The sequence below is a fragment of the Podarcis cretensis genome (genome assembly GCF_951804945.1).
Source record: "Podarcis cretensis genome assembly, chromosome: 7".
In the NCBI taxonomy this organism is placed as follows: Eukaryota; Metazoa; Chordata; class Lepidosauria; order Squamata; family Lacertidae; genus Podarcis; species Podarcis cretensis.
The window spans coordinates 87,459,627-87,472,395 of record NC_137176.1 but is presented as its reverse complement, the minus strand read 5'-3'; the positions used below and the strand labels follow the sequence as shown (position 1 = coordinate 87,472,395).

General features: G+C 45.6%; 1 protein-coding gene across 3 annotated transcripts in view; it reads left to right on the top strand.

Annotated features, from left to right (window-relative positions):
* The first annotated feature begins 1,431 nt into the window (after positions 1-1,431).
* Positions 1,432-12,769, top strand: part of AGO2 (argonaute RISC catalytic component 2) — a 54,048-nt gene continuing 42,710 nt past the window's right edge. For 2 of the 3 annotated variants that reach the window (XM_079984238.1, XM_079984237.1), the window contains exon 1: positions 3,376-3,594. In XM_079984238.1, the coding sequence (XP_079840364.1) occupies positions 3,552-3,594 (43 nt within the window). In that variant the 5' untranslated portion in view covers positions 3,376-3,551. Of the gene's footprint in view, positions 3,595-12,769 lie in introns of all 3 variants that reach the window. The other variant, XR_013840848.1, reaches the window with a different exon arrangement.

The following is a 12,769-nucleotide window of genomic DNA, read 5'->3' as shown; positions in this document are numbered from 1 at the left end:
CAGGATTCACTGGAGGGAAGCCAGGACAGTTTAAAGTGGTATCATAGTGCTTTAAATGTGTAGTAATGACAGGGCCTAAGACGAAACACACAAGCCATGCCTCTTTAGCAGGATACAGTGGTACCTCAGGTTAAGTACTTAATTCGTTCCGGAGGTCCGTTCTTAACCTGAAACTGTTCTTAACCTGAAGCACCACGTTAACTAATGGGGCCGCTGCGCCGCCGGAGCACGATTTCTGTTCTCATCCTGAAGCAAAGTTCTTAACCTGAGGTACTATTTCTGGGTTAGCGGAGTCTGTAACCTGAAGCATATGTAATCTGAAGCGTATGTAACCTGAGGTACCACTGTATGTCTGACATGGCTGGAGGATGGAGTGGTGGCAGCTGGGTTGACGTGTCCTCAGTCATTCCACCTGCTTTCAAAGTTCTCTTGGCCTCCCTCTCTTCCAATCAAGGAACTGGGCCCCAGCAGCATGGCTTGGTGGGTCAGCTATGGCTTTGAAACTGCTCCCACACCTATAGCGGTTTCTGGCCTGGGTTCAATGCAGTTGCTGTGCTTGCCAAGCCAGCAACCGAAGCTCTAGCCAGCAAGACTAGGGGGCTGTGACTGGGTTGCCAACTTTGCACCTTTGCAGTTTAATGTCGCTGAAAGGTCACAGCAACTTGCTGCCTTCTAGACCTTAGTAACACTTCGAGGCTAATAGGTAAAGTGACAGCCTCATTATGCCACACCCTTGTTGCCCCAGCTTCAGAAGTGGCATGTAAAAAGTTCCTGGGTTCAATCTCCACCAGCATCTTCAAGTAGAGCAGCTGACAGAAGAGGCAATACTGAGATCGACAGACTAATGGTCTGATTCAGTAGAAGGCAGCTTCCTATGTTCATTATAAAGGTAAAGGTACCCCTGCCCGTACGGGCCAGTCTTGACAGACTCTAGGGTTGTGTGCTCATCTCACTCTAGAGGCCGGGAGCCAGCGCTGTCCGCAGAGACTTCCGGGTCACGTGGCCAGCGTGACAAGCTGCATCTGGCGAGCCAGCGCAGCACACGGAACGCCGTTTACCTTCCCGCTGGTAAGCGGTCCCTATTTATCTACTTGCACCCGGGGGTGCTTTCGAACTGCTAGGTTGGCAGGCGCTGGGACAGAACGACGGGAGCACACCCCACCGTGAGGATTCGAACCGCCGACCATGCGATCGGCAAGTCCTAGGCACTGAGGTTTTACCCACAGCGCCACCCGCGTCCCCAATAACTGGATGTTTAAAGCCAAGTTTCCTTGTAGCTTCTTCTATTTCCTTTTCTAACCAAGGCTGTGGACGGATCAGGTATTTGACAAACTGTGAGACCCACCACACTGCAGGATCCCCACGGACACGAATCAGCCTGTCAGCCAAGTCTTCTGGGATAGCCAATGGCAAATGTTCATTATACTGCACTGCAAATAAGGCAGAAAACATAATTGTCCTAGGATCTGTTAAAAATAGCTCACATTGGCTTCCCTGTGTGTGTGCCTATGTATGGGCACTAGAGATATCTTGCATTTATTTAGGCACAATTTCTAGAAATTCTGAGAATGATAAAATGTGGGTTGAACGAGGTAAACTGTTAGGTGGATTTGTAGCTGGTTAACTGACCAAACCTAAAGAGTATTCATTATCGGTTCCTTATCATCCTGGGAAAAAAGTGACAAGTGGGGTGCTGCAGGGTTCTGTCCTGGGTTGGTCAACATCTTTGCAAATGACTTGGATGAAGGAATTGAGGGAATGTTTATCAAATTTGCAGATAGCAAACTGGGAGAGGTACCTAATGCCACAGAAGACAGAATCAGAATACAAAATGACTTCAACAGATTGGAGAACTGGGCCCAAGTTAACAAAATTAATTTCAATAGGGACAAATGTAAGGTCCTGCACTTAGGCAGGAATAAATAAATGCACAAATATAAGATGGGCTAAACCTGACTTAAAGAATCCAGGGGTCTTGGTGGACCACAAGCTTAACATGAGTCAACGGTGTGATGCAGCCGCAAAAAAGCTAATGCATCAACAGAAGTATAATGTTCAGATCAAGAGAAGTAACAGTCCCACTCTATTCTGGCAGGTCGCTCCAGAAGACAAAAAACAATTGTTAGGGATAACCCAACATTACAAAGAGTTCACTTGGTGGAAAGAGACAGTAACATAGGTATGAGATGATCTTCTTGGGGTTGAGGCACTTTCATAGATGGGACAATACCACTGGAAAGACTCAGAAACAGGTGTCAAAAAATAGTATTTTGTAAATGGGCATAGTTGGACTGGATTGTAGTATTTGCCTTCAAATCTCCCCATCATTTGATATTTATCACCAGCAACAACTTTTTTTTCCTCTTCAACATCTTCGTTTCTTTAACTCCCAGCAAGAAGCGCTTTTATGTCATGTCTGAAAACTAGGTTACTATATAGTGGCTTTCTGGATGTGACATTGCTGAACTGCTGCCACCCTCAAGAAAGAGACTCGTGTTCCAGTTGGTTGTCAAAGGGTGCTGTGCAACACCGTGGTGTGGCGGGAAGGTTCAAGGACAATCAATATTATATTTTGGGAATGCTCTTAAGTAGCCGCATCGTATTATATTTTCTGGATGTCTCGTGGCCGTATTACAAAGCAGTGGTGTTTCATGTCCTAATTCAAGCACTGCTGTGTGTCGCTCCTTTCCGTTTTGCTTTCTTGTCAATGAAAAAAAAATGCCGTGGCGCGAGCACATTTTTATTCCGAAAGCGCAGTTCAGGGGGAGAAAAAAAAAAAAAGTTTTGAGAACCACTGAGCTGGAGTCTCTGGGGGGCTTTTTGACCATCTTTGTCGAACCCGAAAGTGTGAGGTGATTTTAAAAAGTACGCGCACACACGCCAAAAAAAAAAAAAAACCCCTTCCCCTCATGCTCTCTTCTTGTTTCTCGCTTCAAAAACATTCCAGCGCCTGGTCTTCTTGGGGCAAAAAAAAGATTTTGGCTTGTGTGTGTGTGTGTGGTTTTTTTTAAGTTTAAAAGTGCTACGTGAGGCGGCGAGGCACACGGTGCGACGAGGGCATCTGAGGCAACGGGGCCGCCACCGCCGCTGCGTGAGGGGAGGAAACGAAAGCCGGGAGCGGAGGAGGGCCGGCGCCTGACGGGGCGGAGCGTCTGGCTTCGCCGCCGCCGCCGCGGCCTCCTTCTCCGCCGGCTCCGCCCTCCGCCGCGGCCTCCTCCGCCGGCTCCTCCTCTCGGGCCCTGCCCGCCTGGCCTCAGCTCGGCTCCCTCCGCCCTCAGCAAAGCCACCATCATCGCGCCTGGCGCCGGAGTTTGGCGGGGGGGCCTCGGCAGCGGAGCTCCAGCCGACGAGGGAGGAGGAGGAGGAGGAGGAGGAGGAAGAAGAAGAGGAGGAGAAGGCGGGCTTTATTTTTATTTCATTATCATCCTCACCATTATTATTATTTTCCCTACCGCCTCGCCTCCCCCCTCCCCGCCCGCCGCCGCCGCTGCTCTCCTCATAGAAGAAGAAGAAGAAAAGGGCGCCACGCCGCCCGCCCGAGGGCCGCCGCCATGTACACGGCGGGGGGAGCGGCCCCCGTCGCCGCGGGACCCGGTGAGTGAGCTGCCGCTTCTATCCCCCCCAAACCCCGCCAGTTCCACGAGGGATCGGAGAGAAAGGCGGCGCTTCTCCCTCTTCTCTCCCCCCCCCCACAAAAAAATGGGTGAGCAGCGCTGAGGCGGGAACCGGGTTTGTGAGGAGAAAGAGAGGAGAAGCAGCAGCAGCAGCAGCGAAGGAGGCGCACGAGGCGCCGCCAACGGTCTCTCGGGAGGGAGGGGGCAGAGGGAGGGAGGGAGGGAGGTGCGCGCGCTCCCTCTCGCGCGGCCGGGCTCTGTGAGGGGGCGCTCGGTACGTTTCCCTCAGAGCGGCCGCCGCCGCCGCCGCCGGCGGTCTCGCCTCAGCCGCCCGGCCTCCCTCGCTGCCGGCTCTCCTCCTCCTCCTCCTCCTCCGCCAGCTGCCTGGGCGAGACCCGGAAAGAGGAGGAGGAGGGCGGCGGCAGCAGCGGGAGGGGGTCGGTTGCGGGTCGAGGGAGAAGTGGTTTTTTTTAAGGCTCCTCTAGCCCGCTTTTTTTACCTCAGCGGGGGGGGGGGCTGCGCTTCCCGAGGCTCCTTTAAAAATAAATAAAAGTAATAAAAACCACTTGCACACAGACTTGCACTTCGGGTCCCCCTCCTTTTCCCGCAATTGATTTTTTTAAAGTGAAAAACACGCGCACACGCACAACGCCCCCCCCCAATAGACCGGTTGCGAGTGAGGGATGGGCATCCTCGCGACAGCGCCGCCTGAGAGACCCCCCCTGGTGTGTGTGTGGGGGGGGGCGTGTTGGGTGGTCGCGAAGCATCAGGGCCCCTGGCTGCGCGGGGCGGGGGGGGGCGGGGGCGGGAAAGAGGGAAGTGGAAAAATAAATAAATTAAGGGGGCGGCTGTGTGTGTGTGTTTTGTATGGCTGTGCCTCCTTTGTGTTTTGGTAGTGGCTGCCCTCGCCGTGTTGTGGTTGCCTTTCTCTGTTGTAATGGGGGACCCCCCCGGCCGGTTTGCAGTTTTAAGAGAGTGAAGCCGAACAATGGGCATTGGCAAAAAGGTGGGGTGGGTGATGGGGGCAGACAGGGTCTAGGTAGGGGAGATGGTGGCAGGAGTATCTTTGCCTGGGCTGGATGTGAAAAGAGTTCAGTCTGCTACTACTGTTATGCTCCATTAGCTGCCATCCAAGAGGCTCGCTGGCACTAAAACAGAACCACTGTGGACTCGCCTTTATATTTGTATGTGTATGCACTAGATGACCCTGGGGTCCCTTGCAACTCTACAATTCTATGATTGTATTTATGCACACATATAGAAGAAGCATAAGAAAAGCCCTGCTGGATCAGGCTGGTGGCTCATCTAGCCCAGCATCCTGTTTTCACAGTGACCAACAAGATACTTGTGGGAATGTGTGTGTGTGTGTGTCTATATATCACTATATACATTATAATTGTATGTTTTTGTTTATGCGCGCACACACACATACTGTTACACATGTGTGTGTGCAAATGCGTATATGCATTTGGGTTAGTGTGATGTGCTGGATTAGGGAGACAGAGGTTCAAATCCCCACTCAGGCATGAAGCTGACCAACCTTGGGCCATTCATCCTCGCTTACAGATATTTATGCATTATATTTATATCCTGCCTTTCCTTCAGACACCCAAGGTGATGTACGTTCTTCTTCAGCTCCACGTTACCCTTACAGCTGTTTTGTATGGTAGGTTAGGTTAAGACAATAGTTACTGGGCCAAGATCACTTGGTGAGTCTCATGGCTGCATGGGGATTTGAATCCTGGTCCCACACTAACCACTACACAACACGGGTTCTTACACTTGTGAGGAGTGGGATGTTATGTATGCTGCCCTGAGCTTCTTGGAGGAAGGATGGGATATAAACACAATAATATATCGCACACAGACACATATGCACACCCCATTTCTCATATGTCTTCATAGCATCTTGCTGTCAGCTGCACACCAAATGTTGCACTTCTGTTTCAGTGCGAAGGTATGGTTACAAGTTTACTCACACTTCCAAGTTTACTGATATGGGGTAACTGCCACCACCACCCCATTCACATTATGTCCATGTAGTATGTCTTCTGGATCCAGAACCTGCTAGAATAGGGGGGACCCCTTATGTTAGGGGTCCATTTCTGGTTGTCAGAGTGACCTGACAATTTTTGTGCCCCTTCTCATAATATGGAGTGCAACCCTCAGATTGAGAACATTTTCACTGCTGGACCGAACTGGAAATATCTCTGTGTACTGATGGGCACTGTAATTACTATACTGTATAATTTGTGTGCATTGTGCAAGTTACATTCTGTTGTGCACAGGCAATGCAGCATCAAAGCTGAACAGGTGAAATTAGGGATTTTGTTTATTCCTTCTGGACCAAATATTTGTCTTGTTGAAACAACTACCCAAAATAAGAACGTATGGAAGTGCTGGTAAACTTGTCTGGCAAGTGTGCCACAAGTCTGGTCAAAAAAATAGTGTCACAACAGCGCGCATGTTGCATCCATGCCTTTTGTACTGAACAGAAAGCAAGCATAAAGACAAACAGCTTGGGAGTCTGAAGATGTGCTGCTCCTGGATATGTTTGCAACAAACTAGCTCCCTTTGCTACAGGTTGACCTTCCATAATGTGTTGGATCAGTGAAGTGTACTGAGCTCAGTTGCTGTTCCATTGTTTTCTTGTTTTTATATACTACATATAGTCAAAATTTATAAATTTAAACAGTTTAACATCTCTGGCGGCCTTTTAAACATATTACTAGCTAGGGTTTCACAGAGTTTATCCAGTCTAAAACCACTTTTTGTTTTCTTACTCTCCTTGTTGAATTAGCATACAGTGGTATTTTGATTTACGAACTTAAACCGTTCTGGAAGTCCGTTCTTAAACCAAAACCATTCTTAAACCGAGGGGCACTTTCCCTAATGAGGCCTCCTGCTGCCCTTCCACTGTTCAGCTTCCGTTCTTAGACCGAGGTAAAGTTTGCAAACTGGGACACTACTTCCGTTTTTCAGAGTTCTTAAACTGAATAGTTTGTAAACAGGGCTGTTCTTTAACCAAGGTACCACTGTATTTGAGATGTTCCTGGGCATCTCACTTAAGGCATGTTACCTGGGGCTTCCAGACAGGTAGCATGTTAAAAGTGCAGTAAGTTGTATAGTTATTGCATCAGATCAGATCAGATATTTCCCTTCTAATAACTGCTTCTGTTGTGAGGAAGTTGCATTTTCCTCTGGTCTCAAACCTGATGCTTGTTGCTAGGAAAACATAGCTATTAGTCAGTCCAGGGTGCGCTCTAGCTGTGCCAAGTCTTTAATTCTGTGGACGCTCCTTGGATGCTGTTGGCACTATTTCTAATGAGGAGTGTGTCTCCCCTCCTGAAATGTGTGTGCTGTTTTGTGAAAATTGTAGAAGTTTGCTTTGGTTCTTAGAACATTCTGCAGAGGTTGAGCATGTTTCTGTGGCACCTACCAGTCCATCATGCAAAGTTAAACACTTATCTTGCCCTTTAAAAATAGGTGGCAAACATGAGCAAAGTAACTTTTCTTTTCTGGCAGCAGTTCTTAGCCGCATACGCCACTCCTCCAGCATTGCTGATTTAAAAACATCCAGCTCCCTGCCTGTCCTTAGTAAAGATACTCCATCATGTGTGTGTGTTGGGGGGGGGGTGTATTGTACCCAGTGTTCAAAACACCCATTGCTCTAGGTACATTTTGCGACAGAGAATTTCACTAGCACGACCAGTTTCTGAGCTCAGGGTGCAGTACTACACCTAAGATTTCAGATTAAAACTGCAGAGTGGGAGGAAAGGAGGACCTTTTTCTGCCTCCCCACTTCCAGCTACTCTCTGTAGATTGGAAAAGATACCCTCTTAAGAATATTAGGGTGTGGACAGGAGAAGGACTAGATCATGTGAAAAATGAACATAATATTTTAGCTTCAGTTTATTCATTTAGAACTTTGTATTCTTTTTATTTAAAAAGCGCACCTAAACATTCCGTTGTTGCACCCATAACCTAAGTTTAAGGTGCCATTTAGCTCCTAGCTTTCATAGCTCAGTTTCTACCACTGATTGTACTAAAGGTGTAAAATGTTAATTTATTTTTAATGCCTGGAAATCATCTGACATTGCCCACAGAGTTGTAAAGTGTAAACACACAACAATAGTGACTTTGCCCTCCCTGCTGTCTTTCATAGTGTTCAGATACATACGGTGGGATCTTACCAATATCTCAGTTGCCACTTCCATATCACACCAGTCCTGTATCTCTTCTTCACCCCTGATTGGGAGAAATACATTAAATGGATATAAATACATTAAATAAATGAATACTGTCTTTCCTGCCTAATGTAGATTGCAAGGCTTCTGGAAAAGAATTTTGTTTCTTCTGATCAGCTATATAGTAGTTTGCATGCTGTTGTCACTGAATTAATGTAATAGGAATAAGTGAAGTGTAATGCATAGGTGATTTTCAGAATCAGCCTGCCTGATACTAAGCAAAGTTAATTGTACCGCCTGAAAGTACTTTCCCTTCATATTCGTTCTTCATGGCACAGGTGCTTCCCAGTAGCATACATGCAATGGGCCCAGCATAATTGTGTTTAGTGAGTGGTAAACTAATTCTTCATTTTGTGCATCTTTATTGAGACATAACACTATTAGTTATTTTTGGATTGGCAGGCATCTAGCCCTTCTGGGTTCAGAGGCTGCTGAATGTTAGCTGCTGTGGGGCAACAGCACAGGAGGGCTATTGCTTTCATCCCTTTGCTATGTGCTTCTCAGAAGCATTTGCTTGACCACTGTCTGAAACAGGATGCAGACTTTGAAGAATTCTTGATACTATCCAGAAGTACTGTCCTTATCCTCTTAAGGGGAAGTGTCCCAGCAAGTTACAGTGAAAGCCCAAATATAATTCCTAGTTGAGGAATTCAACAACTACATGACTTTACATTCTACCCAATATGCTTGTTTTATGTTTTCAGGACTTAAATCCTAACTTGTAGCTGGCAAGATCTGAAATATTTTACATAGTACCTTTTTATTGAATCAATTGCCTTTGAGCATAAGGCTTTGAGTTCTCCAGAACTGAAGCCGAACTTTGTGGAAGTTGCTTACCATAAAGTATCATCTGCATTAATTTTTTACACAATGTCTTTTGTTGCAGCACAGCAGTTAACAACCCATTAAATGGTGTGTGAGAGAGAAATGTGTGTTTTGAAGTGGTGGCTGGATTGAAATCCAGTAAAGCATGTTTATTTGTGTGTTCTTGGTTTTGTGTAATTAAAGGTTTAATTTGGAAATAAGCTTAATATATGCACGTGCTGTAGATGCTTGAAATGGTGTGTCGCATTTTTTCTTCTGTAAAGATTTAAAAGAAATCTAAGAAATGGTTTTCAGTAGTTTACATGCTGAGAGTTTGATTCTGTTTTAAAAGTGCACTTTTTTACTTCTGTGTGTTGCCTGAATTATAGTTGGAGAGAACTAATAGATTTTTGTGCCACGTTAAAACAATGCAGTACACCCAAATCACATGAAAGAAATCTACCATTTTTTCCTAAATATTCTCCATCAGTACATAGTCTTGGTTCAAATAATTACTTAGGCCAGGGATGGGTAACTTTTTTATTATTATTACTTAGAAGAGTCCTTGAGCAGTGGGAAGATTCAGTGAGGAGAAGGAGTTGAAGCCAATATTGGGCAGGGCTGGTACTGACAATGTAACATAGGGTGCCACCTTATACTTTACCTTACACCATGTTGGACCAGTGATGGTCCTAGCACAACGCTGTCAAAATTGACCGGCAGTGGCTCTCCAGGATTTCAGACAGGACTCCTACACGGAGATGCTATGCACTGAGTTTGGGATCTTTTGCATACAAACTATGTGCTGCACCACTGTATGACAGCTCCACACCCCAGTGGATGGAAGCGGAGCCCCATGGATGGATAGCCTCCCCCCAACTTCTCTTTCCTTCTGTTCCCTCAACCCATTTATGTGTAGTCTTAGTTGCGTGAGTTGAGAGTCACACTCCAGTGTCTCCTAAAGTGTGGCAAAAAGTTACACTTCACCTCAGTTTCCCTTGGGTGCCTTAAATTGAAGGAAGTTTTCTGCTTTGCTCCTATGGCACTTGCTTGTCCCTTTGATTTTCCTTTCCTCCCTTAAGCAAGTGTCGCCCAAGAAGAGGAAAAACCCTGGTGAAAAAACAAAGAACATCTTCCTTGTTCTCTTCTGTTCCTCCCTTCCTCCAGCTAGTGCCAGCCAAGGGAACATGTAGCCACCCCACTGCTGTGCATGAAAAGCAAAGAACCACTCACAGGTACCCTCCTGAGGTAGCAAGCTGGATCAGGTTATGCTGTGGGTCAGATCTGGTCCACAGGGGTTCCCTACCCCTAGCTTAGTTGAGTGGAAATTATTCTTATTCTTAATTAAACTTCCATGACCCGGAAGTGTCTCCGGACAGCGCTGGCCCCTGGCCTCTTAAGTGAGATGGGCGCACAACCCCAGAGTCTGTCAAGACTGGTCCGTATGGGCAGGGGTACCTTTACCTTTACCTTTACCTTTACCACCTTTATTCCAAGGATCTCGGGGTGGTTTACAATATAACAACACAAAAATACACACAATAGTAACAAACAAAAACAGTAACCCTTACACACACTCTCACACACACAGAGAGAGGGTTTAAGTCCATAGATTGTTTAATTTGCCAAACGTCTGGGAGAAGAGGAATGTTTTAGCCTGGCACCCAAAGATATGTAATGAAGGTGCCAGGCAAGCCTCCCTGGGGAGAGCATTCCACAAATGGGGAGCCACCACAAGAATATAACCCCCACACAAGCTCTGCTTGTACTGCAAATATAAAAATTATTTAATGACCACTTAAAAAATGAAAGCAATTTATTTATATGCCACTTAAATGTCAACCATTATAATAAAAACAACACTTTTTTTAAAAAATGAGATTCTTCTTCAATTTATTAGTTCCTTTTTTTGCCACAGACAACCCAAAGGAAATTACAAAAAGAAAAAGAGAATACACATACATACATTAAAACTGGAAAAGAAAATAATACATTAAGACATCTATACTATACTATTTGAAGGTCAGGTTTTAAATGGTGTGTTGGCCCTTACCAGCAGATTGATAAAGGTGGATCAGGTTAAAGCTCTAGATTAATTGAGTTTTCAGGATTACTTTGTATAACATAAAAAGCTGTATAATATACAAAGTTGTAACTTAGATAGATAGATACATTTCCATGTGCATAGATATATTTATACCCCAGTCTTTAACCAAAGTTGTGAAGGCAGCTTTCAATGCATTTAATATACAGTAGCTCAGTCATCAGGTTAGTTCCACACTGTGTTGGCCTTCCTTACTCAGGCAGCTGTTGATTTCTCTTGCAGCTTCTGGCAGCAGATGCAAGAGGCACAGTAAAGGGGGAGGAAAAGATGTATACAATCCACTGTCCCATCCTCAGCTGTTCCAGCTGCCACTCTGCTGTTCCAGTCTCTGGGCCTTGGCAGGTCTTGGATGAAATGAAAGCAGCCAGATGTTGGAGTCCTACGCAGGGTGGGATTTGCTCACCTGGGCTGCTTTTGATGTCACTTGTCACTTCTGGCATGTGGGAAGATGTGTACATGCTTCTCCCAGGCTTTGGATGTTTCCACTTTTTGATTAATTAATGGAGGCTGATCCCAACAGCTTGTTTTTGCGCTACTTGGTCTGATAAAGACAAAGAGATTACTAAAACACCATCTATTTCTCTCTTTAAATCTTGCAAAGGGTGGGAAAACTAATTGCCAGCCTCAGTATTTTTCTAAAAAGCAAGCTGTTCCATGTAGTTAGGATAGATATTTAAATTTTTGATGTATTTATGTTGTTTGAGTACCGTCTTTGGAACCAATTCTAGATCCAACCACTTACTCTATTGAATTCAACTGACTTCAGTTATGTCATGGCTAATTTGTCCCACTGATTTCATTAGGACTGAAGTTTAACTAAACTTAGTTTGAATCCAGTCCATATTCCTTTCTGGATGGCAAATGCTAGTTTGAACACATGTGTCTGATATCATAATTGTTTGTTTATAGCAGAGGGGATGAACATGTGGCTTTCAAATGTTATTGAGCTCTCAGCCCCAATTAGCCCCAGCCAGCATGACCAGTGGCCAGGAACGATGGGAGTTGTATTCTCAGCAACATCTGGAGAGCCACAGATCACAGGTTTTCCACCCCTGGTTTATAGAAACAAAAATGGCTGTTGCAATGAATGCTCTTGTTGACATAATATGACATCTGACTGCAGCATTTTCCTGTTGATCGATCCACTTAGATTTATTTGGCGTCTTCTCTCTGTGAAGCTAAAACAAAGCTTGAATAATTTAAGACATTTTAGGCCTAGTTCACACATACAACAGAGGAGGCAATAAAATTGTTGCCACACTGTATTGCTTCAGGCTGCAGGGATGTGTATAGAGAAGGCCATGGAAAACTAGCAGATTAGGGAGAAACCTAGGCTAGAACTCTTCTCACTGCCATCTAGTTGTCTGTGTATAAATAAATTCTTATATGGAAAGCTTTAGCATGTCTGACTCCGTAATATGCAAGTTTTCTTTGAGCAGAAGGAATATATTTAATTTTCCTGTGGTTTGTACTGCCTTAAAACAAGCCAGCTGCATTATAGAAAGTCGTATGACAGGTCATGTACCTCAGTATTGTATACAGACTGCAAGCAGCCCTTCAGAGTTCTGTAGAACAAGCATGTCCAACTCCCAAGAGACTGCGATCTACTCCCACAAAAAAACAAAACAAAACATGGCAGTGATCTACCTGTTGGATTGATCAAAGTTGTTGAGCTTTTTGGGGGGGAGGAAGATTCCCAAATGCACTAGGGTAGCCTTCAGAAACACTGTTGCAGCGCATAGTGGAACTGGGCTAGTTGGGGCTACCTGTAGAGGGTTCTGATGAACTCATGATAGCAGGGATATGCCTCTTTCACACAGATTTGCTTCAGCTGCACATATATTGCTAGAGGTTGCCACAACACCCCCTCCATTCACACTGAGAGCCGGTGTGGTGTAGTGGTTAAGAGCAGTAGACTCGTAATCTGGTGAACCGGGTTCGCGTCTCCGCTCCTCCACCTGCAGCTGCTGGGTGACCTTGGGCTAGTCACACTTCTCTGA